This window comes from Mus caroli, unplaced genomic scaffold (assembly GCF_978045245.1).
Source record: "Mus caroli unplaced genomic scaffold, Mus_caroli_1 scaffold_13, whole genome shotgun sequence".
NCBI classification, from domain to species: domain Eukaryota; kingdom Metazoa; phylum Chordata; class Mammalia; order Rodentia; family Muridae; genus Mus; species Mus caroli.
The window spans coordinates 55185786-55212016 of NW_028227268.1; the positions used below are offsets into that span (position 1 = coordinate 55185786).

General features: G+C 43.7%; 1 protein-coding gene across 1 annotated transcript in view; it reads left to right on the forward strand.

The window, feature by feature from the left end:
- Positions 1–26231, forward strand: part of Glp2r (glucagon like peptide 2 receptor) — an 86426-nt gene that overhangs the window by 366 nt on the left and 59829 nt on the right. The window contains exons 2-4 of the mRNA XM_021178184.3: positions 5530–5620; positions 7565–7669; positions 15218–15339. Of these exons, the coding sequence (XP_021033843.3) occupies positions 5530–5620; positions 7565–7669; positions 15218–15339 (318 nt within the window). The remainder of the gene's footprint in view (positions 1–5529; positions 5621–7564; positions 7670–15217; positions 15340–26231) is intronic.

Consider the following 26231-nt stretch of genomic DNA (forward strand, 5'->3'; position numbering starts at 1 on the left):
TGATTTTTTTTAAAAAAATTCTCTTTTCTGTGCATTATTTTACACAGCTGAAATGATGAAGCACACATTATTCGTGTCCTGGTCTTCCTTTTATATCCTTCTAGAAGCATCTTCCCATGTCAGCATTTCTGAGCCACACATTTCTATGTCTTTCTTTTTCTTTTCTCTTTTCCAAGGTTCCTGTTGCAAATACTTAAAAACTTTCTTATAGTGTTCTGTAGTCTATAATATTGGAAGATACCAGATCCAAAGGCCCATCAACATAAGCTACAAATCACAGTGAGTCCATCAGCTGGAGCTCACCCTCACTCACATTTGGGGTTACAAATCCAATACTTCCTCACCTTAACATACAAGTTCAAAGAGTGAATATTCACAGTACAGATATTCTGTGATGTACGTTAAAGCACATAAATAGCTTGAACACACCAATAGCCACATAGCTCTAAGCTTGGTATCATGCATCCCTGCTTCTAGGATCTCATTCTATGCTCCCAGCAACCCTGCAAGGGAGGTTCTTTGTTAACCCCATTTTATGGAGGAGGAAACTGAGCCCATGCAGGTTAACTAACACTACTCTACATCCATCAGTGTGTTCTACTGTAGGATAACGGAGAGCTTTCTGGATGTAGTGGCATGTGTGTAACTGTGTTTAAGTGATGCCTCTGTGTTAGGGTTTTCAGTAGCTTGCTTTCTTCTTATCCAAGAGGTTTACGCGTTTGCTTACTCCTTTCCTTTCCAGGGTCTCATTTCTTCAGGGCTGTGGTGGGGAAGGACCCCAGTGTCACTCATCCCAGTAAAGAAAGCACCCTAGGGAATGGTCATTATTCCCCTTCACTTCTCAGTCCTCATTTGCATCTTCAGAATTAAAAAAATCCTGCCTTTCTGCATCTAGGGAGGGCAGAGGTGCCAGATCTCATAAATGTCCCTGTTCCCAGCCTTTCTGCCAGAGACTAGACAGGCCAAAAACATTGGTGCTGACCTTCCAAGTCCAAATTCTCCCTCAGGCTGCACTGTCAACTTGGGGACAATTAGTGGTGTTGGGGGATATGGCTGTGGTGGCAGACTCTTTTGAGGAACTGCTCCCCAAGGAGCAGGTGGTCTCAGTGTGCCTTTTCCACTGATACTGGTGGTTCCACTGTAGGGAGAGTTGGCAGAATGTCCATCCTTTGCTTGCAGTCTCTGGGTATCCCTATAAAAACCCAACAATTCCAGCTAACTGTTACACCCGGTTCACTGTCTAGCCATATGTGTCCAACTGTCCAGCACACAACACACAAAATGCCCAGCTTCAGCCCTGGCCATTTCACTGTAAGATGCCTCCCCACACATCATCCTGTAGGAGGCTCCCAGTCAGAGCATGAGAAGAACATTGCTACTGAACCCATTTCAGAGATGGGCAAAAAGCTCCAGAGAGTTACATGATTGCCTCTTCTCAAGTAAACTCATGAGCTGGGAGGCACCTTGTCTACTCAGCGGGCTGTGGCCCTGTCTTCTGTCTTCTCTAACCCTCTTGGGAGCCGTTGACATATGACTATTTATATATAATACCAGAAGCATCTGCGGTACTTCAGGCTGGCTGACAATGCCAACCAAATCCTAACTTGGCCCTTACACTCTAGTGTTTCCATATCAATGATGCACTTGGGGGAGAGGTCTCCTTGCCCCTTGTCACCTGGACTGTGTGTACAGAGATGCTGGCACTGTCTGCTCTGCAGCATGTGGCTGTGAATCTGATGAATCTCCTTTTGATTATCCAACTTTAACCTCAGAGTCTTTAGATGTTTATACATTGCTGGGCTTTGCGTAGACATTCATGAAGTTCACTCAGACATGAGTTCCCTGCCTGGGGATATAAATGACTGTGGCGTGTGTGTTGCTGGCAGGAAGTCTTCATAAAATTCACTTAATGAGAAATTCTCAGAGATACTTTAGTTTCTAAATGCAAGTGGCTAATGGTGCTAGCTCACACCCATGTACGTTATTCTGCATTAAATACAAACTATTATAGACTCTAGGAGAAGATGATTTTAGGCATTGCTGGTTGGTGTATGAAAGGGTACATGGCTTAAATTTTGTTTTCATTGACAAGGATAAACAGCTTGGCAGTGCATTGTTAAAAACCTTTAAAAATGTGTGTACTCCTTGACCTAGCAACTGTGATTCACCCCATCCCCACCCTGCCCCCATCATCACCCCATCCCCCCCACCCCAGCCCCAGAGGTTGGAGGATTTTCATCACAATATCCTATTAGCAGCATTTGGATGTAACTTAGATGCTCCATGCTGGAGGATTTAAAAATTAAGTTCTACCACATTCGTTCACTGCCTTATTGTAACAGTTGAAAGGGTGTTGAATTAAAGCAACCATAAAGCAATTTTAAGTACATCTTGAAATGGATGCATCTTCTAGGTGGAAAAACAAAGGTTGAAGAACAATATGGCTTCCTTTTTTGGTCTAGAATAAAACAGAACAGGAAAAGAAGCAAGATGAGGGAAGGGAAGGGAAGGGAAGGGAAGGGAAGGGAAGGGAAGGGAAGGGAAGGGAAGGGAAGGGAAGGGAAGGGAAGGGAAGGGAAGGGAAGGGAAGGGAAGGGAAGGGAAGGGAAGGGAAGGGAAGGGAAGGGAAGGGAAGGGAAGGGAAGGGAAGGGAAAGTGCTCCCTGTGGATGAAGGTTGTGATCCCCCTTTCCTCTGGTTTTGGTTACTTGAATTTCCCTTTCTTTTTTTCTGCAGTGTATTCATGGTCTAACAAAGAAAAGATAGATTTGTGTAAGTGAAGCAATAAAGGCTCTCTTCCCCACCCCCCACCTTAATCTCTTCTCAGTCAGGTTGGTCACAGATCCAGGCTGCCTATGCAAGAGAAAGAGGATTGAAGGTCAAGCTGGACCTGTCCACGAATCCCCTCTCCCCATTACACTGGCAACTCAGCTGTGACCGGCTTTAGACTCGCCTCCCATCTTTCTGATGTCTTTAAACTAAGTACCTGGACCTGGAAAGACTGCTTGCATTTTTCTAGCTTCTCTGGGTCGAACAAATTCAATAGTTTTTGGCTCTAGTTTGTTTACTACTGTGTGTGTTTATTGTGTATGTGTTTGTGCACGCGTGTGTGCACATGCTCAGGCCAGAGGTTAATGTCAGTGTCCTCTCCAGTTCTCCATCTTGTTTTTTGAGACAGGGTCTCTCACTGGTCCAGGCTCTCACTGATTCAGACTAGCTGGGCTGGAGGATGGGGCTTCTCTTGGCTCCTCCTCCCTAACTCTGGGATTATAGGCATGTACCCTGCCCTAATTCTGGGATTGCAGGCATGTACCCCATGCCTGGCTTTTTACATGGGTCTTGGGAGTGCAAGTTCAGGCCTTCCTGCTTGTGTTGCAAAGCACTTTATCAACTCCAGATACTGGGTGTTTTGTTCTGTTTTGTTTTGCTTGTTTGCTTTTTAACTTTCACCAGTATCATTAGTCCTGGTAAAGAACAAGAGAGCTAGAAGTTTAATTCAGAGACTGAATTCAGTCTCTTCTTTAGGCAGGACTGAGTAAGGCCCCCTCAGGGCACAAACAGCCCTTTATGCAAGGGAGAGTCTTACAGCTTTGAGGATTTGGGAAACTTATTGATTAGCTATTAATTTATCTGCTATTTTAAAAAAAAAGACAATGAGTCACTTAAGCACCAATTAGCCTGTTTATTAAAGAATCTCTTAGTAAGCTTACTTGATGCCTCCTGGGTTCCAATTCAGAAGGGATCGTTATTAGCAGAAATTCAAAGCTCATTGCAAGATGAAGTGAAGAGATAAGTGCTGGCTACTGTATCCTCTTGCTTCCTCCTTATTGGCTAATATCATAGTCCCCAGACTGTGTGTCAAGGTGCAAGGTGTACCACTGTGAATTCAGCGGGTGCTATGGGATACATTAATTTTTGGAGGAAAGTATAACGATTGTGGCACTTTCTAGACACCATGCAAATTCTTAGCTCAAGATATCTATGTCTTGTTCTGTTTTTGTAATGCTGGGATGGAACTAGGGCCCTGCATATGTCAGGCAAGTGTGAGGATGAACTATGTCCCAAAACCTGAATTTAATGAATTGACAGGGTTTCATGTAGCCCAGGCCGGCCTTGAACTTACAGTGTTGCTAATGTTGGACTTGAACTTTTGAATCCCACTATTAGATTGTGAAAAACGTGGTGGTTTGTCCACAGGTACTTCCGTAGAAAGCCAGTACCAAACAGAACAAAACAGAACAGGAAATGAAGGTGGGGATGTCTAATCCCATCCTAAAGTTTTCGAAGTTGTGCAATGCCTGATAGATTCAAAGTTGTTAAGATATAAATATTTACAAACTGTTTGGATGTATCTACTTAATAAACAGGACCTTAGGTTTTTTTTTTTTTTCTGGGGGGGGTGTCTGGGAGTGCCTTGGAAAATTACTGAGATAGTTAAAGGTGCCACAAATTGAGACACTTTGGAAACCTATGGACCATTAGTGATGGGCACAAGCTCTTAGAGATAGATAGATAGATAGATAGATATATAGATAGATAGAGATGAGATATGTAAGATGTGTGTATGAGAGTGATGTGTATATGTGTGTGTGAGAGTGTATGTATGCGATGTGTGTGTGTATGACATGTGTGTGAGATGTGTGTGTGTGAGTGTGTATGTGAGAGAGGAGACAGAGACAGAGAGACAGAGAGAGACAGAGACAGAGAGATCTGTGGGCATGTGTGTGTTGATGCTCTAGGCTAATCATACAAGAAACTCACAGACCTCACTATGATTGCCAAGGTGTTGAGGGAGGTGGCATTGAACAGAGAAGGGGAGAGGGCAGATGTGGTGGTCAAACAGCGCCCCCCATTGGTTCCAGATGGGGGTCACTATTTTTGGGATAGTGGCTGGTTACGTTTGCTTAGTTAAATTTAAATGGTGTTAAAGGGGATGCCCCACCCCACCCCAGTTTTCCAGAGGTTCCTCATCCCTTTCTGCTGCACCTGTCATATCTTTAACATATCATGCATCCCTTTTACTGGCTAGAGTCACACTGCTTATCTTCGCATCCCTCTTTCCCCCTCAGCACAAAGCCTGACACACAAAGTGAGCTTCAGCAGACGCCTCCACTGAACAGCCAAAAGAGAAAGGCTCTTTGTAAATGGAAGGAAAGGTCTAGGTTCACAGAGTGAGGCCAGTAGACGCACTCAATTATTGGAAAGCCCCCAAGTGTGAGCAGTATTTCCAAGGTTCTATGTACAGGACAGTCAATGTCAGAAAGAAAAACATCCCAGGGCCTCAGGCAGGCATGTGTCCTCTCAGTGCCACCAGTTCCAATCACACACACCCTTTCTTAGTCACACTGTTGGGCTCCGCACACTGAGATGCTTCTCTTTGGGGAATCTGCAGAGTGAGACTACTACAGAGTCTCACCACATAGCTCAGGCTGGCCTAGAACTCATGATGGTCCTGCCCGAGCCGCTTGAATGCTGGGATTCCAGCTGTGCATCACCATGCCTGGCTGTGACCATGTTTTTCTGTGTTCAGGTTACTACAGGAACTCTCCTTGAGGAGACAGTTCAGAAGTGGGCTCAGTATAAGGAGACGTGTCTGAAAAACTTGCTCAAGAAACCTTCTGGTAAGTACCTTAGCTGTGTAACAAGCTGCCCTCCATTGTGGTGGCTTAAAGCAATGATAATCATTTACTATTTCTCACAGTTCCCATGGGGCAAGGATTCAGGGCACAGTGCACATGACCTCCTTCTACACTGGAAGATCTGGGATATAGCTGGAAGATTCAAAGGCTGGGAGCTGAAATCACCAAAGGCACCGTCACATCCATATCTGCTGGTTGACATTAGTTCTTAGAGTAAAGTAGTGACTGGGGGCCATGATGCCTTTACCTGGCCTCTCTGTAGAGACACAGCTTCCTTTACCATCTGGCTTGCTTCATACAGGCTAACCTGACCAGCAGCCATATTCCCTCTGTGAACAGGCCTTTCAGTCCTATGTCATTTCTTCCTCATTCAGCTGCATGGGACAGTTATAAAGTCCAACCAGGCTCAAAGGGGAAGAAGTACAGGTTCACTTCTCATGGCAAGATGCTAAGATGGTCTCTCTCTAGTTGAGGCCTCTCTGATGAAAACAATCTGTCTTGGCACACATACTGCCTTGCCATCTGACATAAGTGACCCCTGTAGGCTGGCCTCAGAAGCTATTTAGGTGGGGTTCCCCATGTCCTGGGGTGTTAGTTGGATCTGAACAACAACATCATCTCTCTCTTATAGTCTCCAGTTTGTGTAGAGCATTCGAGCAAATGTGTTGTTGGTTAACCTGTCCACAGCCTTACCTGTCCATATGTTGACAAACAGGGTAGGGACACATGTACCACATACATTTTTTTAAAAATCCAATCCAAACCAAACCAAAATGAAAACAAAACCATAACGTGCCTTGATTTACCGTTCTTTGCTTCAGGGACCACAGATGAAAGCTATCCTTCTTTCTCTGGACACCTGTCAATCATTCTATTCAGTTGCCCAGCAGTGATAGGAGCTGCTCTGTTTCCCTGCTTACTTGATCCAAAGCTCACAACAGCCTTCAAAAAAGTCCTTATTAGCTCTTTCTGAAGACCCCCTTTGTCCAGACTTGATGTCATCTACAAAATCCAACTTTCATTGCGAGGGAATGCTACTTCTGAGGTCAAAGTAGGGCCGGTCTTCTTTATATGGAGCCAGACTGGGAGCTGAATGGCATAGCAGTGTTTTTACCTGGTAACCACATTGCTAGTGTCCCGAGGTAGCTATTAACTGGGCAAACCTGGAGCAGGTTTGTAGGATTTTAGTGCCAGGAACCTGTTTATTTACCTCAGGAAGCTGGGTTCTACTCTAGTAAGAAGAAGGTGGGGATGGGTGGTGCTTGGCATCTGAGAAGGTTTGGAGCTTACAGTATGAAATGCCTTCATTGCATCATAGGAGGTTTCTCAGGCTATGTTCTAAGTTTGTGCCTTCTAGATACCAAGAACTGGTTGATATATCAACCACTCCCTGAACTTGAGATGGCCCAAACTCCTATAATAATCATTGAATCAATACTCAAATGGAAAGTTATACGTAGCTGGAATAGTAGTAGAGATATGTGTCCGAGAGCCTTAACTCCATAGATCCATCCATTATTCTACAGTAATTGTGTTCTGTATTCACACTGGTGAACCCTTGACAACCATTTAATTGTGGCACACAAGTCACTGGCTGGACCTCCAAGCATCTTCCACTAACACTGAGTTTCTGTGAGAGCTCAGTTCATAGAAAACAAAGCAAAAGCTGCATGGCATATACAGTGACTGGAGGTCAAACTGGGTAGACAAAGGCAGTGTCAGGGGCTACACTCAGCAGCCCTGTGTTTCTGGATCACTCTTCATCCTTGACTATTCTACAGAGAAGAATATCTGTGTTGATCTATGTGATGGTTATACCAGCTTTCAAAGATTGGAAACCAGGCTCCAAACTTCTAAATCTATTCCCATCAGAAGAACATATGTGAGAATATTGATATTTTTTTCTGCCTTCTCTTTTCCCCACAGGTGTATTTTGTAATGGAACATTTGATAAGTACGTGTGCTGGCCTCATTCTTTTCCTGGAAATGTCTCTGTTCCCTGTCCTTCATACTTACCTTGGTGGAATAAAGGTAACGAGTCTCATCTTACCCACTTCAGACAGTCCATTAGAAGGACAGAGCCTCCTGGTAGAGCAGCCAGTGGGAAGTTAGGCAGGACTCTAGCCAAACATTTCTCCTAAGTTCTCACGTCTCATAAAGGTATACTTGCAACGATTTCAGCATTATATCTTATTTCATTGCCCCCATCCTTTCTAAGTACTGGGGAGTAAACCTAGGGTCTCACAAATGCTGGACAAGTGTTCTATCAATGAACTCTATCCTTGCCATTATGTAATTTGTAGGCTCCTGTCTCCTCTGCTTACAGAATACTTTTGGCCTAATGTATAGACTAGAGTCCAGATTCAGCTCCCACAGAACCTCACTGTTGTAGGAAGAATGCAAGGGCTTCAACCTTGGTCACTGGGAGAAAAGGGACATGAGAAAGATCTGAATGATCTTATCTGTACAACAGACAGCTTCTTGTACAGAGAGAAATAATTTAAAGACTTTTTTCACATCAGCTTTGAAAGGAGTATTATTAAATTTGAGTTGTTCAAAAGTGGAACTTAGATGGAGCATTCAATAACTTTCCAGACAGGGAAACCATAGCCTAGGAGGTTCCAGGAATAGCCTCCCAAATCTCAAAGTGTAGAATATAGGGACTGAGTCTGATTCCTGGACTCCTGATTCCATGGGATGGCACTAAAGAATTTTCTGTACTCAGAGAGGTCTAGAAGGTTCACGCAGACAGTCTTCATGGAAATCAGCTCAAAGAGAGATAAGATCATTAGTTATGAAACCAGGAGCTTGGGAGCCAAAGGGTGTCTGTAAAGTGAATTGACTCTTAAGATCATTTTGAGGAATGGCAGAGCCTGAACCTAGTAGGCACTCCAGAAGTGAGTGCTAACGTGGAGGGTTTCCAAGGTTGAAATCCTTCATGCCTTTGGATCAGTTGGGTGCTTCTCGTTTAGTATGAGGTCCTCTAAGGTGTATGGACAGACAGGACCTCCAACTCTACCATCTTCCTGTTCCTTCCGAGTAGCTAAAACGTACAGATCTCTCAACATAAAGAAAAAAAATGTGATTCTGAACCTAAGACTACCAAGAAGTTGAGTTATAGATACTTTATAAAATTAGGGTCCCAGTTTCTAATGTGTACCAAATGTAATTTGATTTGTAAAATATCGTTTTTTTTTTGTTTGTTTGTTTGGTTTTTTTTTGCTTTAAGTTTTAGAATCTGCATGGATTTCTAAAAGCCAATGATAACATGGAGACAATGGAAGGGTTTGGAAAAGAGTCTCCTAAGTATCAAGAGGTGCAGATGAATTCTTTGAGATGCGATTACAGGAGGGTGTTTACGTGACACAGAGGAAGTCAGATGGTGGACACAGGGTTGTCTGGGATCTAGAACTGACCAGTGAGGCTGGGTGTTGATTGTGAAGAAAATTGTTATGGACTGTCACTCTGTAGAGAAGAATGATACAGAGACACAGAAAGTGCCAAGGTATGAAAGGGGCAGAGAAAGATGGTTTGGGAAGCCATCATTTACAGTATGGGATCTTGAATGGATCGATTCAGGGAGATTATGATGGAGAGCCTGGGAGCTTCCAGATTGGTCCACAAAGAAATGGTGGCATTGGTTTAGATTCAGGCAGAGTCAGAAATTGGACAAGAAGGAAAAGGTTAAAGAAATTATTGGGGGTAGAATGCATAGATCAGATGGAACAGAAATTGAAGGACAGAAAGCAGGAAATAGATAATTAAAAACAAATGTGGGCACCTTCGATTCCCTGACCCCCATTCAGCACAGTCTTAGGTTTCACCTGACCTAGTGTTAACTCATTGTCATCTGGGTGGTACCCGGCTTTTCTTCCTCTCCATTTCCCATGGTGCCATGGTGGTGCTAACCCATCACCCTCTTCTTATCTGGCTGCTTCCTGGTGTCCTTATTGCCACAGCCTCAGACCTCATCCGCTGCAGCAACCTCCATAAAGCTTTCTAAACTCCCAGCCACTGTGTTGGCTCCCCATGTCAAGAACTATGATTGGCATCTGTGACCTTCTGCAACTTGGCCCTGCTGACCAGTCTAGCATCCTTCCTGCCTTCTCTTCTCTCCCCCCCCCCAGCCAAAATGAGTAGCTCCTCAGCTCCTCTAGCTCCTCCATCTATCTAGCTGTTGTTACCAGACACTTAGGTCCTTACCCACTGCCTCAGCTTCCCTGTATCCCAAAAGAAGTGAGGAAACAGAAATTATCAAGTAAAAATTGTTGATTTATGATTTGACCTAGCTCACAGTGTCAGGAAGAGTCCAATGTTCTTACTGTCATGACTGTGGTGACTTACAACTTGTAGAGACAATATCCAGAAGATACATTCATCTACCTAAGGCAGGTCAACCATCCATTCTTGGAGGAAGGTGAGTCAGCTCCAGGCTCCCTCCATCATCTCTGTTCTGTTACAGTTCATCAGTTGAGTTAATTTGTATTCAACTAAGGTCTAAAGAAAGTAAGGTAGACATCATACCTTAAAAATAACCTATTATTGAAAAATCTAAAGGCTCTTGCAGGATGGTGGATGTGCACTTCTCACCTGCTCCAGCCCTAGCAGAGTAGTTTGCCTCTTGGCCCATCCCTTTGTGAAGTACAAGGTCTTTCGCACCTTTCTTTGGAGGGCACTTTCAAGTTTGGGTTCCTATATACCTGTTAAAGACACCAATTTTGCAAGTGAAAAGAGGTGTTAACCTCATGGCCCAAAGGAGAGACATGAGCATCTCTTTCCCACCAGACTCCAACCCATTTTTTTCAGCATGGGATCATGGCTACATCGTCCTCTTACCATGATGGATGGATGGATGCACTGTCTTTTTCTAATTATGGCTGCATCTCATGATGACTGCACTGTTCCTAGCTTAGGCCTGAGTTCACTCTTCTCTGCAGGATTCTTCCTTAAGGCTCTGCCTATAAGTCTAACCCAGCCCTCAGTTAATTGTGATTGATAAATAAAGATGCCAACAGCCAGTAGTTGGGCAGAAGAGACATAGGTGGGTGTATTAGTTAGGGTTTTACTGCTGTGAACAGACACCATGACCAAGGCAAGTCTTATAAAAAAACAACATTTAATTGGGGCTGGCTTACAGGTTCAGAGGTTCAGTCCATTATCATCAAGGTGGGAGCATGGCAGTATCCAGGCAGGCATGGCACAGGAGGAGCTGAGAGTTCTATGTCTTCATCCAAAGGCTGCTAGTGGAAGACTGACTTCCAGGCAACTAGGGTGAGGATTTTATACCCACACCCACAGTGACACACCCATTCCAACCAGGTCACACCTATTCCAACAAGGCCACACCTTCAGATGGTGCCACTCCCTGGTCCAAGGATATACAAACCATCACATTCCACTCCCTGGTCCCCATAGACTTGTTCAAAAACATGAGTCTATGGGGGCCACACTTAAACATAACATAATGCAAAATGCATTTAGTCCAACTTTCAAAGTCTTCATAGTCTATAGCAGTCACAACAATGTTAAAAGTCCAAAGTTCAAGGTCTCTTCTGAGATTCATCCAACTTAATTAACTGTAATCTCCAGAGCAAGGCAGGAAACCAGCTGGGCAAACTCCAAACTCTGCATCTCCATGGCTGATGTCAAAGCTGTCTTCAGATCTCCACTCCTTTTTCATCTTTGTTGACTGCAACAAACTGCTTTCTCCTAGGCTGGTTCCACTCCCTGTTAGCAGCTTTTCTCAGCATGTATCCCATGGCTCTGGCATCTTTAATACCTTTGAGTCTCCAAGGCAATTTCAATGTTACAGCTTCTTGTTTCAGTGTCTGGGATTCCACTTGATCTTTTGGACTCCTCCTAAGGGCTGGCATCACTTTTCCATCTCTGTGCTCTGTAGCACTCTAAGCTCAGGTTGATCCACTCTACTACGGCTACAGTTCTTGGTGATCACTCCATGGTACTGACATCTCCAATACACTGGGGTATTCCACACCAACTAGGCTTCACCAATAGCTTCTCATAGGCTCTCTTCAGGGTTCCAAGCCTCAAATCCTTTGCATGACCCCTTCAGTCCTAAGCCATCAACTACAGCTGAGGCTTCACCTTCTCCAATGGCCTTCCCTGGCCTCTCACAGTGCTAAGCCTCAGCTTCTCTCCATGATCCCTTCATTCCTTCACAAGCAGTACCACCTGAGTGTCTCTTACACATTACCAAGTCCAGCCGCAGCATGAGGTACAACCTTGGGTATCTCTGGAACACAGTTTCTTTGTGCTCCCAGAAAACAATTTCCAGAAGATTTCACCTCAACAATGCTGGCCTCTTCTTAATCACCGCTAATTCCTTAGCTCCAGCTAACCAGCATCAATTTTCCCAGTAGTTCCTTCCATTCTTAACTCTAGAGCCAGAGGCACATGGCTGAAGCTGCCGAGTTCTGCTGCTTACAGGAACTAGAACATGATCCCCTTGTCCTATTACATTATCACTAGCTTTATGTTTTCTAAATTCTTCACTGCCTAAGCTTGCCTATCCTGGTTCTTGCTCTGTAGATTGACCTTGAATGCAGAGATCAGCATGCCTGTCTCCTGAGATTAAAGGTGTGTACCACGATGCCTGGATTTAATTTAGCTGGGTAGGATCTTGCCCCAAGGTCCCACTCCCTTAATCTTTATCTCCTAGAACACAAGATTTTGCTCCATTTCACTTCCTGGTACTCCTTTAATACTCAAACCATATATTTTATATTTTTCCTTTCTAAGCTTGCTATGCTTGTTCAAACTTCTCTTCATAAGACTTAACCAGAGAACAAAGTCTCTGCTGGGCTTTTTTGAAACTTCTTTTGTCAATGCAATTAATCCAAGTCTCTTCACCTTAGCCTCAGGCAAACTTTTCAGACAAGGGCAAAAAGTAGCCACATTCTTCACCAAAATACCACAAAACCAGTCTTTATGCCACATTCTGAAATTCTTCTCCTTTGAAATCTCTTGGGCCAGGTCAACACAGTTCAAATTACTCCCAGCAACTAAGTCTTCCATATTCCTACTAGGATGACCCATTAAGCCCCATTTAAAGCATTCCATTGCTTTCCAAATACAAAGTCCCAAAATCCACATTCTGTCAAATAAAAGCATGGTCAGGCCTATCACAGCAATACCCCACTTCTGGTACCAACTTCTGTATTAGTTAGGGTTTTACTGCTGTGAACAGACACCATGACCAAGGCAAGTCTTATAAAAAACAACATTTAATTGGGGCTGGCTTACAGGTTCAGAGGTTCAGTCCATTATCATCAAGGTGGGAGCATGGCAGTATCCAGGCAGGCATGGCACAGGAGGAGCTGAGAGTTCTATGTCTTCATCCAAAGGCTGCTAGTGGAAGACTGACTTCCAGGCAACTAGGGTGAGGATTTTATACCCACACCCACAGTGACACACCCATTCCAACCAGGTCTCACCTATTCCAACAAGGCCACACCTTCAGATGGTGCCACTCCCTGGTCCAAGGATATACAAACCATCACAGTGGGGTTGAGGTTTCATGGATTTGAAAAAAGAAGACCAAAAAGAGAGAAGGAGGAGAATGAAGCCACCATGGAATAATGGAGGAATGTATAAGAAAAAAAAAAAGACAAGCCACCATAAATTAGCTAAGACATAAAAACATGGCTCCGAGGGCTGCCCAACTAGAGTTAAGAGCAACCCATATTAAACATAAAAAATAATAAGTAGTAACTTGAGATTATTGATAAGAAGTAAATTCTAACAGCATGAAGGGTAAGCAGCTGCCCAGCTGTTATGCTGCTTAAGTCATTTGTAAATATAAAGGCTGTGAGTTTTTCCTTATTCCAGGAACTCAACAGCCAAAAGTTGGATAGAAACCCTGGGTGGGGATTTTTAATATTTTCTTACTACAAATTCTCCATCTGTATTTCCCATCCTTCTAGAAAATTCCTCCGGCTTCTCCAGTGAAGCTGATGGAGCCTTGTCTTTCTGAGGCCTCTCTTAGAATTTATGACAGTTTATGACCTTTCATGCGCACTCTCCTAGCTCAGCTTTGAGCTGTGCACTCAGCAGAGCATTGTGAGTGGCATGGACAGCCCAAGTGCCAAGTGTCATCATCATCATCATCGTTATTATTGTCATTTTCTTATTGACTCAATATTTAATAAGTACCTACTGGGTGCCAAACACTGGAAACTATTATTGACCAAACCAGATTAAAATCCTCCTAGGGCTCACATTGTAATGAGAAGGACAGACAAGAGTCATAGGCATCCTCTGTTATGTATAGATGTGATATACTGTAGACATGATGAAACTGGAGATGGAATGGGAGGATTGGAGTCAGGATAATGGGCAGCTGAAGGAATATGCAATGGCAAAGTGATACTTAGTCTAGACTAGGTATTTGAACCAAGAGGGGGCCATGTTCAGGAGAGAGCACAGAACAAGCTGTGCCATGCTATTGGAGAGTAGCATGCCTCCAAGAAGGGGAGAGGGTAAACACAGATGGAGTGAAGGGGGAACGGGAGCAACATGAGGTGAGGGCAGAGACTGGGAACCCACTCTCTACAACCTTTGTGCATGGCCACAGAAGGACTCTCACTAAACCTTAGAAAGCCCTTAAAAGATTTCAAGCAGAAACATGACAACTGGGCTATCCATAGATGTGAGGGAAAATACCATCAGCAAAGTTAGCAATAAACCAAGGAAGATAAAAGAGTTCTAACTAGGAAGGAGGTGGAAGGTAGAAAGTAGGGTCAGATCCAGGATCTATGTGAAGTTAAGTATGGCTTGCTTGTGGATCAGGCTAGAGGCAAAAAGAGAGCAGAAATGGTTCTAAGGCTCTGTGTGTGTGTGTGTGTGTGTGTGTGTGTGTGTGTGTGTGTCAGGATGGGGCAGATTTGGAGAAGCCAAAGAGTTTGCCTGGAGCCTATTGTCTGAGATGTCAATTGGGCAATTGGATGTACTTCATGTGTACTGTAGGTACTGACCAATTAAACCTGCGATTTAAGTGACTGGCCCATCATCTGCACACACGGACACTCTCACTCAGTCTTCTCTCACATCACAGAAGACAGGCAGCAGTTAACGGACCCAGTTCCCGATGACGAAATCCATTAAGACTCAGAGAATGTAAAGCTGGATCCAGGACACCAGCTCAGAAGTTGGTTTATCATATCGAGTCAGTGTGCTTTGCTCCTTGTGTTCTCTTCTTCATGGCGCCACCTCTTGGCCATTAGCGAGAGGTGCTTCATTGAGCATGCCCAGATGAGCATCTCCCCGTAGACTACCTTACAGGGCTAATCTCTGAATCACTGGGAACTTTTAACTTTGGAGACACGTGTAAACACCACAGACATTAGAGGATCATGGTTAGTTACAACATCTAGAGGCTTCGTGGTTTCTTCCCATCCCAAATAAACAGTAGGGATGCTAATGAGTTCCCAAACGGAGAAACGAAACCCTCTTTCCCTGGGATTTTCCACAGCTTTTTAGCTGAGGGTGAGGACCTTCCAGCGTGCTCAGGGAACTGGCTGTGTTTTTTGACCTTTCTTCTAGAGCCTTGTTTACTTTCAGAGAGCCCAGGAAGGGCCTACAGACACTGCTTGGCTCAGGGGACTTGGCAGAAGCGAGAGAACTCCACAGATACTTGGCAGGATGAGTCAGAATGCTCAGAGAACCACAGCTTCAAACAAAACGTGAGTCTACCAGCTTTCTGATAAAGCACCTAGGGCTGGAACTTGGGGCACCCCAGGGGATGGCTGGCTTTGGGGGGACATGAGACCTTCCACCAGCACTTCTGCTCCAGATTCTACTAGGAAAGGTCCCCAACCACCAGAACAGCAACTCCCATTGGTGGCCAGGAAATTGAGTCCTCTGTGAGAAGAAACATGAAAGCGTATATGGCATCTCAGTCTTGTTACCTGCTGTGTCCCATGTCTGGAACTACTTCCCCAAACAACCTAGCATTCCGGTTCCTGTTCAGTTGTCTCCTAGCAAATGAGACTTGTTCAAAGCAGCCCAGTGGCAACTTCTACCACTTACCTCATCCAATTCCCCTATTGCGCCTGCCTCTCTATCTCTCTCTGATATTCCTGGATGCTTGTTCCTTATCTAGCCCTGTCTCCAAAACGCACATCCAGTGGCAGCTGGAGACTTGTGAGACTGAAGGATGTAGGAAGACAAGGTTCTGGGGCCAGACTTGGTCACATATCCAAAGTCTTCCTCTACTGGCTGTGAACTTGTACTAGTTATTTCACTCTTGGTGCCTGTGCTTCCTTCAGCATCCCAAGGGGATCATATCTGCTGCATGGGATCATCACGAAGCTTGGGGAAGTCAAGAGACATACATTTTGTAGGAAAGTCTTGGCGTGTAGTGAGCAGACTCTAATTAGGAGTTATGTTCTATCACAAGGATCCAGAGAAGACACTGCTCAGTTACTCATCCCAGCAGCTCAGCAAAAGCAGAGTAAAACCAACTCACCCTGCAGACTTCCTCCACACATTTTCTTCTTCTTTCCCTTCCTCTCTCTCTCCCTTCCCATCTTGTCTCCATGACAGGGTCTAGTTGACTTCAAACTGGGGATCTTGCTGCTTCAGCCTCCTGAGTTCTACAGAGCTCTCCCTCTCTCTCCCTCTCCCTCCCCCCTCTTTCTATGTATGCCCAGTTCCACAAATTTTCTTTCCAAGGCAGGATAGAAAGGGGTGGGGTGGGGGTGGGTGGATGATTGTTGGGGACATGATCTAGTAGAATCCATTGGCAGCAGCAGGAACCAGAATTCCAACACAATTAACATTTCTTCCTTGCTAAGCATGAATCTGCAATTTTCTAAAACTCTCACTGGAAACCCCACATATAGGGAAAGAGCAGGTACTAAACTTCTTCTGTAACCCCAGTGCTTCTGATTTTATTTGATCAGTCCATAATTCCAGGGACGGTGTCTCTGGACCCATCTCATAAAAGAGGGGGAGGATAAAAGGTTTCTTTAGCAACCTTTTGAGATGCAGCTTGGGAGTCACTGAAAGGGTGCATATAACTGATGTTCAGACAACTAAGTGCTTGCTCTCTCTTGAGAGCTGGTGCCCACCCTTGGGTTTGGCGTCCTCTGAGCACCCCTCTGTGTTAACCCTTGTGCTTAAACCTATATTAAAATATCTAATAAAACCCCCAATTGTGTGTCACTGTACTGGTAATTCCTGACATTCCTTTCATCATCAAAGCCCTGAATCCTGGTAGACTGGTCCCTAGAAGCTTTGGGGAACTCCCCAGGCTAATGGGGGTGACAGTGTGGAGCTGCTAATACATACAAGACTGGATTCTGCAACCCTTTGGGAACATATTTTCTCTACTTTCTCATTGGCTCCCTAAAGCCACCTATTTGTCCAAAAGTCTGCTTACCCATGTTCAAGGTCAAGTGTAAAGGGAAGCATAGGAGAGAGGAGGAAGTGTAGGGGAATTAGATGTACAGGGAATATCTTTATTTTTTTCCATTTTCAGTCATGCCATACTCAGTAATGAAGCACCTCAGACACAGATACAGATTTTAGGGAGTTTGGAGTCGTGTGGGGCACACAAGCAGCGTGACTAACTGATGGAACAAAAGTATAGGATGCTCAGAGCCACAAGGAGGGCACTGATGTATTTTCGGGGCACAGAAGGCTGCCCAAGCTGAGATAGAGAGCAAGAATGTGCTTGGCAGAAGGAAGAACATAAACTCAGGGTCAAAGAGCGGGTAGGCTTCCACTTCTGGGGAGAGATGGGAAATTCAGCATTGCCCTTGCCTGGGATGCCCTCCACTGCTCTCCTGTGGCTGGCTATCCCACACCATCACTGTTCACCTCCATGGTTCCTTTTAAGAGGTGACTTGGAGTGTTTCAATGTAGAGAGGAAGAAAACACACATGGGTCTGTAGACCCCTAGAGAGGAGAGTCCACCTTTACTGCTTGAAAGGTTTATGCATTGTAGGTTCAAGTACAGAGGGTCATAACTTAGAACAGGCATTGGTAGGATTTCTGTGGCAGATTGGAGAATGCTAGGGCTGGCTAGGCTGGAGGCAGGAAGAGAGAGATGAGCCAGGAACTATCTTAGCAACTGCCTCTGGTGTCAAGAGGATGCATGTAAGAGAAGAGGGAAGATGGGATGCAGGTTGTCAAGGAAACGATCTGCTGATGTGAAAGTGTAGATCAAAGGGTACCAAAGTCTCTGGTTTCTGGCTTTGACTTATGAGATGTGAGATTGGGCACGAGAAGAGGCCTTGCCTTTTGATTTCTCCTGGCTTCTAGTTGTTTCTCTACTGAATCCTTTGTCATCTTAACTTGAGCCAGCAAATCACCCTTCTCCTCCACCCATTCAGTTGTGGCTAACTTTTTTCATTATTTAGTTGGAATTTGAAATTCCTTCCAAGAAGTAATTGTGTGTGTGTGTGTGTGTGTGTGTGTGTGTGATGTGTGTGTGGGGTATGAGTGCTATGGAGACATTCATGCCAGTCTACCATGGCAATATATTTGACTTTTGTCACTGCGTTCCATGTTCTAGCTCTCAGAGTCCCCCCCTCCCCCCCCAGGTACAAGAGAGTCCTTAATGAATTGTTTGGTTTCATCTCACTAGAATCTGCATCTCTCACTCTGGCTGTGACTCACTTTCTTTACAGCTGGGGAACTGGCATGCTTTTGGCTGCCATGAGTCTGCTGGTTCCTGTTGGGCATAATGGGCCTTACAATGGACTCTACCAATCTAGGAGCCCCCCTTAAAGCCTTATTTCCTGCTTGAGTTGGCAGAACTCTGTGTTCCCTATACAATTTTACTGTGTGACAGGTCCCATTTCTTAAAGGGCTCAGAGTGACACATGTGGTTTATCTCAAGTCTACCTGGTTTATGCTAAAATGCCAAAGCTATGCTAACTGCATACTTTGAATGAAGCCCACAGTGTCTATCTTATCATCAATCTTATTTTTGTAAATTCATTGAGAACACACGGTCACCATCCTATTAGACACCACTCTTAAGCCCTAGCCTATGCAAAATAGGTATGCAAATTAGACCTTATGTATAGTGGACACTTAACACATGCTGAATCAAAGACTATGAATTCTGAATCAATGGGTCTTCGGTGGAGCCTGGGTCTCAATATTTTTCCCAGGTAATTCTTGTATGCGGTTTATTGGCAGATGTAAGCCCCTCCCCCCTTTGATCTCTTCTGGCAGCATCCTCAAGTCAGTGAGTAGAGAGACAGGAATAAAGATTTCTCTCTAGAAAGATGAGCAAACTGACTGGGGGGAGGGTGCCCATGACTGCAGCTTTTGGAAGGCTTAAGCAGGGGGATCTTGAACTTGAAGTTACTCTCACCTGGCTACACAGCCAGACTCCATCTCAAAAATAATCTTCCCCTGCAGAGAGAGGAGGTGGGGAGGAAGGACATCACCTCTTTCTCTCTGCAAGTTATTGTATCTCCAAGAATTCACATACTTAAAACCAAAAAGCTTCTGGCCTTGTTTACCTGTGTTTCACAGAGTGGGTTGACATTATACCCAAAAAAGGGCAGTGTTAGTAAACCTTTGCCCTTCAGAGTTTTGGCAAGCAAACTATGTTATGTTCAGCCAACAACACACTGGGGATCCTTATGTATGTTAAGTGCATTTCTTGGCGCTGTGTGTGTGGTATCTGTGCATAAGCACAGACACTTTTGTTCAGAGCTGTCTGTGTGTGGATTTCTATTTAGTAGTATGGGGGCCAGTTTTTAGTTTATCTTACTTTAGACTGTTTTCTTTACTCTTATATAGAATGATTTCTATTTTCAAATACAGAATTTAATTGCCATACATTTATCAGTTGTAAATATACAACATAGTTTAAAATATTTTAAAATTTATGGTGTGTGTGATGTACATCATGGCACATGTGTGGAAATCAGAGGACAACTTGTAAGAGTCAGTGCTCTGTTTCCCCTGTGTCAGTCCCTGAGACCAGACAAGGAAGCAAGGACCTTTTCATGCTGAACCATCTTCCCAACCCTAGGGTGTAATTTTAATATGCAGTCGTGATGACAAAGGCTGGTTGTCACTTGAGTGGATGGAGATTGCCTAATAGACTAGAAAAACATACCTCTGTGTATGTCTGATATGAACTAACAGAAGGAGGGTGTCAGAATGAACTAACAAAATGTGAAAGACATGATCTGAGTTCAGGTTCTGACACCCCATAGGTTGGGAGTCCGTTTGGGTGGGGTAAAAGTGGGAAGGAGCCGGGTGTGGTGGTGCACGCCTTTAATCCCAGCACTCGGGAGGCAGAGGCAGGCAAATTTCTGAGTTCGAGGCCAGCCTGGTCTACAAAGTGAGTTCCAGGACAGCCAGGGTACACAGAGAAACCCTGTCTCAAAAAAACAAAAACAAAAACAAATAATAATAAAAAAATAAATAAATAAAAATTAAAAAATGGGGAGGAAGAGGAAGAGGAAGAGGAAGAGGAAGAGGAAGAGGAAGAGGAAGAGGAAGAGGAGAGAGCTAGCCCCTGTAGGATTTGCTGGCTTGGTTTTCCAGCTGTCATGATGTGATCTGCTCCCACCCCCTCACACCTCCCTGCCACGAGTTAAGATGTTGTCATTCCTCCTTCCAGTTGTTTATTCTGCCACAACAACAACAAACTCTAAAAGAAGGACGTTTCGTTGCAGTGATAAATTTAAAATAATTAATGTAACTTCACACTTAACAATCCTCCCAGCATTTTATTTGGAAACATTTAAACATCTACAGTTATTAAAAGAATAATAACATATCCACTACCTAGATTCAAATATAGTTACACTATATTTACAAAGCTCATAACTGCTTTCACTATCTTTATGAAATGATGGGAAATGCCTTTCAGACACAGTGGGTTCTCACCCCTAACTATTCATCAGACACCAGCCAGTATGAAGGGAGTTATTTCACATGGAAACACTGCCATGATTCCAACCAAGTAAGATCCACGGCTGCTCCAGCGACAGCCTGGCATATGCAGCAGATAAACAACAAAGACAAGGTGAATGGCAGCATCCAGGCTGTCTTCCGACCTCCACACATGCGCCAGACACACTCCCTTCTCCTCCAGCCTCCCTGTAGGCTGCTGGGACTGCCGACACTGGCATTATTTGTCCAGTTTTTATGCAGGTTCAACTCAGATTTGCGTATTACACTTACATGGGAAATATGTCTACCCACTGAACCATCTCTTCAGCTCCACTGATTAAAATTTTTTTCTTTTGTCACATGAATATGTGCACATGTGCACACACACATGCTCAGATAATCACATACAATCAAGGCTTCATATTAAGAACTGTGATTTATATTTAACATTTAGAAATTTTGTTTACCCTCTTTAGTTTACATTTATTTCTTTTACTCTTTTATTACATCTTATGATATCATATTTACCTAGTTCCTGGGATTAGTTTCAAAATTAAGGTAGTAATATTGTGGTTGACACTACAAACCTAATTTGGTAAAATTACAGGTGTCTTCACGGATCTTTTCTTCTCCTAGGCTGTATCTTGAGCAGAGAGCGCCACATTTCAATGAACCATCTTATCTACATAGTGGTCTGATTAGAGGCATGTGCAGTTTGGCTTCGCTGGCTTTGTTAGTGTTAGTCTTATCCACTCTTTCTCTTTTCGTTTTGTCTTTTAACATGTGAGGTATTGGCAGGATTTGGAAGCCAATTTGGTGTAAACAGATATTTAGTTTTTATTACTGTTTCCTTTACTCCCCTTCCAACAACCCTATTGACAGTTACTTTTATCTTCCTGCTCATTCTTCCTCCTTCCCTCCCTCCTTTCTTCCATCCATCCATCCATCCCCCTTCTTCTCTCTTCTTCCTTCTCTGTCTTCTTCACCTTCCTCTCTCTTCCTCCCTCCCTCCCTTCCTTCCTTTCTTCCTTCTTCTTTCTCTTTCTTTCTTTCTTTCTTTCTTTCTTTCTTTCTTTCTTTCTTTCTTTCTTTCTTTCTTTCTTTCCTTTTTTCTTTCTTTCTTTCTTTCTTTCTTTCTTTCTTTCTTTCTTTCTTTCTTTCTTTCTTTCTTCCTTCCTTCCTTCCTTCCTTCCTTCCTTCCTTCCTTCCTTCCTTTCTTTCTTTCTTTCTTTCTTTCTTTCTTTCTTTCTTTCTTTCTTTCCTCCTCTCTCCCTCCTCTCTCCCTCCTTTCTCTTCTTTCTTTCTTTCTTTCTTTCTTTCTTTCTTTCTTTCTTTCTTTCTTTCTTTCTTTCTTTCTTTCTTTCTTTCTTTCTTTCTTTCTTCCTTCCTTCCTTCCTTCCTTCCTTCCTTCCTTCCTTCCCTTCCTTCCTTCTTTCTTTTCTTCTCTTCTCTTTTCTTCTCTTTCCTTCTCTTTTCTTCTCTTTCTCTCTTTATTTCTCTCCAATACAGGGTCTAGTTATATTGCCCAGACTAGCCTCAGAATTGTGAACTTAGCCTCTCAAGTTCTACATGCCCAATTCTTTTGTTAATTGAATTTTGTTTTGCATTCCTTTTTGAAAAACTAAGCAAACATGTAACTGTTACTCTTCCCTTTTCTTTCATGGAAAGCAGTATTTTTTTCATATAACAACATATCCTACAAATCATTCTATAGCAGTTCCTAGAAATATATGTATATAGTATAGCATAATATAATTGTATAATAGATATATCTTATAGCTGCATGTATCTACCATACTTTGTTTAGCACTGACTTTGGGCATTTAAGCTAGTTCCAAAGCTTTATTACTTCAAAGGCTACTGTGAATAACCTGTATATCCATGTTGGTTCAGATTTGGTTCAGCGTCTTTTGTAAGAGTCTTAGAAATGAGATCACCGGCTTAAAGGTATAAGTATTGCTAACATTCCCTCTGTAGGAGTTAGGCCATTTCCTTGTTCCTTCAGCAATGCACGAAGGTCCATCTCCATGCTGGATGAGCGTTACACGTGGCATTTTATAAGTATGCAAACGACTGAACAGTCACCTTTTGGTACTAAGTGTGAGCTGAAGACCAGATGTTTTAGGTCATTCAAGAAGTAGCCAGAATGGGGTAGTGACCTAAGTGACATATTGTAGCATATGCTGCTGGTGCTCTGCCTATATCCATTTGGTCACAAACCCTAACTTCTCACCTCCCCGTCTTTGCTGGGTTTCTGGTAAAATGCAGGGCAGAACCTCCAGGGACTCCATGCTTTCTGGGGGTGGCCCTTAGTGGATGATTGCACAATAGCCTGGTTCTCTGTGTCTACATGCCGACTCTGGGGCCTTCAGAGTATCCCTAGGGAGCTGCTCCATTGTGACAACTGTCTTGATGGTGTCTCTTTTGTGTGTCCCATCTGAGTCTTCCTTTCTCCAATGGATGGAGAGGTTGTTTTTTTTTTTTTTTTTTTTTTTTTTAATTTCCTAACAAAGTGATTTATTCTGATCTTTTTCTCAGGACCTGTGTTTCAGAGACGAACCGAAAACAAGTGGTTGCCTAATGTATTCCTGAAAGTATCAAACATATATCTATGTTTTTAGAAGTAATCTAGGGATAAGTAATTCTGTTATTTGGTAGAGTTACCCGTTTAATATCTCCAGTAACATGCTAAGATGACCCAGTAAAGTCTCCATGTGCTGTCAGAGTCTTCAGCCCTCTTTGTAGAAATGCATGCGGAGAAGCATGTGAGCAAAGCATCAATGAGCAGTATAGCTGAGGGCTGGGGAAGGCTTAGTGGGTAAAGTGCTTGCATGAGGTCCTGGGTTCTGATTCTCAACAGTCATACGCGCCTTTAACCCCCATCACTCAGGAGGCAGAGGCAGACGACCTCCATGAGTTCAAAGGCATATGATCTGTATAGTGAGTTACAGGCTAGCAAGGGCAATACAGTGAGATCCTGTCTTTAAAAAAATGAATTTGAGGATATACACTTGTAACCTCAGTGCCTAGTGTATTCAGGAATACATTAGGTAACCACTTGTTTTCAGCTTATTTTTCTTTTGACTCACTGATCAGCCAGCTTAGCCAATGGGTAGTTCTAGCCTCTGTGAGAGATCAACCCTGCATTAGAAAATAAGCCAGAGAGTGTTTGAGGAAGACATCTAACATCAGCAGCAGGCTTCCACAGGTGCCTTGGAGTGTACTTTAGTTTCTCTCTCTCTCTCTCTCTCTCTCTCTCACACACACACACACACACACACTTACACACATGCATACACACACATATATGTACATACATGCACAGAATAGAATAAAATAAAAAGTAGCAATAATAATAACGGTGAAACAATCGATGTACAATTGTGATACAGTCCCAAGTGCTGCGATGGGAAGAGTGGTCAATTGCAGAGAAGTGTTTGGGGAGGACTTCAGAGAATTTTGTGTATATTTGCGTGTCTGTAGGAGGCTAGAGGCATCAGATCCCTCCCACCCTGAGCTGGAGCTACACGTGGTGCTAGCCACCTGATGTGGGTACTAAGATCTGAACTTAGGTCCCTTCGCAAGGGCAGGCTGCTCACTTAACTGCTGAGCTTCAGTCCCAAAGACTTTCTGTAAGAAGCTGATATTAGATGAGAAGTCAAACCACAGCAGCTGGGGGACCCATGGGATATAGGGGTTTTAATGATGTCCACAGAAAATTATTCTGGATTAAAAATGTGATTGGGGTTATTTTTAAAGCTCAAAAGTTTTACATCTAGACTACCACTGTTAGAAATAATAAAAACAAAACAAAACAAAACCAACACCAAAAAACCCCAAACAAACTCTTAACACAAAGAGAAACATGCCATGTGGATATTTTGATTTATACAACAGAATAAAGATCACTAGAAAATATCATATACAAGAGACAACTTTCTTACCATATTTTAAAATGTCCTTGAAAGGCAGGGTGATAGCTAAGGCAAAAAGTAATAAAGATATATCAGGAGCCTATGGGATGCGCTGTATAAATGGATGGATGGTATTAATAGCAAAATGGCCAGGATGAAGGATGTGTGAGTATACAACGATGAAGTTTTTAAATTATGCATCAAATCATAAGTTATTAGCTTATGGAAAAGCACAGTAATTTTAAAAATGTTTACTATAAATCTCAAAGCAGACCCTGAAAATGAAGGCATACTAATCATAGAAAGAGAAAGAGAATAAAGATCCAGCCAATTTAAAATAAGACAGACCTCTTCCGGTCAGAAAAGCACCAGGGTGGCTAGGGCTGCCGCAGGGTCGGCTGACACTCGCCAGCTACCCACAACACCCGCCACAGGATCTTAAGACTTCTGGTGAGTGGAACACAGCTTCTGCTCCAATCCAATTGCGCGCGGGACCTGAGACTGCATTAGTTAGGGAAGCAGAAACCAGCCTGAGTAGGGCCACAGGCCTCATCTGGCCGGATCAGCACCGGGGTAGCTAGAGCGCAGGGTCGACTGACACCCGCCAGCTACCCACGACCCCCGCCACAGGATTTTGAGACTGCTGGTGAGTGGAACACAGCTTCTGCTCCAGTCCAATCACGCGGGACCTGAGACTGCTTTGGTTGGGGAGGGAGAAATCCGGCCTACATAGGGCCACAAGCCTCTTCCGGTCAGAAAAGCACCTGGGTAGCTAGGGCGCAGGGTCGGCTGACACTCGCCAGCTACCCACAACACCCGCCACAGGATCTTAAGACTTCTGGAGAGTGGAACACAGCTTCTGCTCCAATCCAATTGCGCGCGGGACCTGAGACTGCATTAGTTAGGGAAGCAGAAAACAGGCCTGAGTAGGACCACAGGCCTCTTCCGGCCGGACCAGCACCGGGGTACTGCCAGCTACCCACGACCCCCGCCACAGGATTTTGAGACTGCTGGTGAGTGGAACACAGCTTCTGCTCCAATCTTTAAACAGTGACAACGGCAACAACTAACCCCAGAGATTACCAGATGGCGAAAGGTAAACGTAATAATCTTACTAACAGAAAGCAAGACCACTCACCATCATCAGAACCCAGCACTCCCACTTCGCCCAGTCCAGGGCACCCCAACACACCGGAAAAGCTAGACACGGATCTAAAAGCATATCTCCTGATGATGGTAGAGGACTTCAAGAAGGACTTTAATAACACACTTAAAGAAATACAAAGGAACACTGGTAAACAGGTAGAAGACAATAAAGAGGAAGCACAAAAATCCCTTAAAGAATTGCAGGAGAACACTGCTAAAGAGTTACAAATCCTTAAAGAAAAACAGGATAACCTAATCAAACAGGTAGAAGTCCTTAATGAAAAACAGGAAAACACATCCAAACAGATGATGGAAATGAACAAAACCATCCTAGACCTAAAAAGGGAAGTAGACACAATAAAGAAAACCCAAAATGAGGCAACACTGGAGATAGAAACCCTAAGAAAGAAATCTGGAACCATAGATACGAGCATCAGCAACAGAATACAAGAGATGGAAGAGAGAATCTCAGGTGCAGAAGATTCCATAGAGAACATCGGCACAACAATCAAGGAAAATGTAAAATGCAAAAAGATCCTAACTCAAAACATCCAAGAAATACAGGACACAATGAGAAGACCAAACCTACGGATAATAGGAGTGGATGAGAATGAAGATTTTCAACTCAAAGGACCAGCAAACAT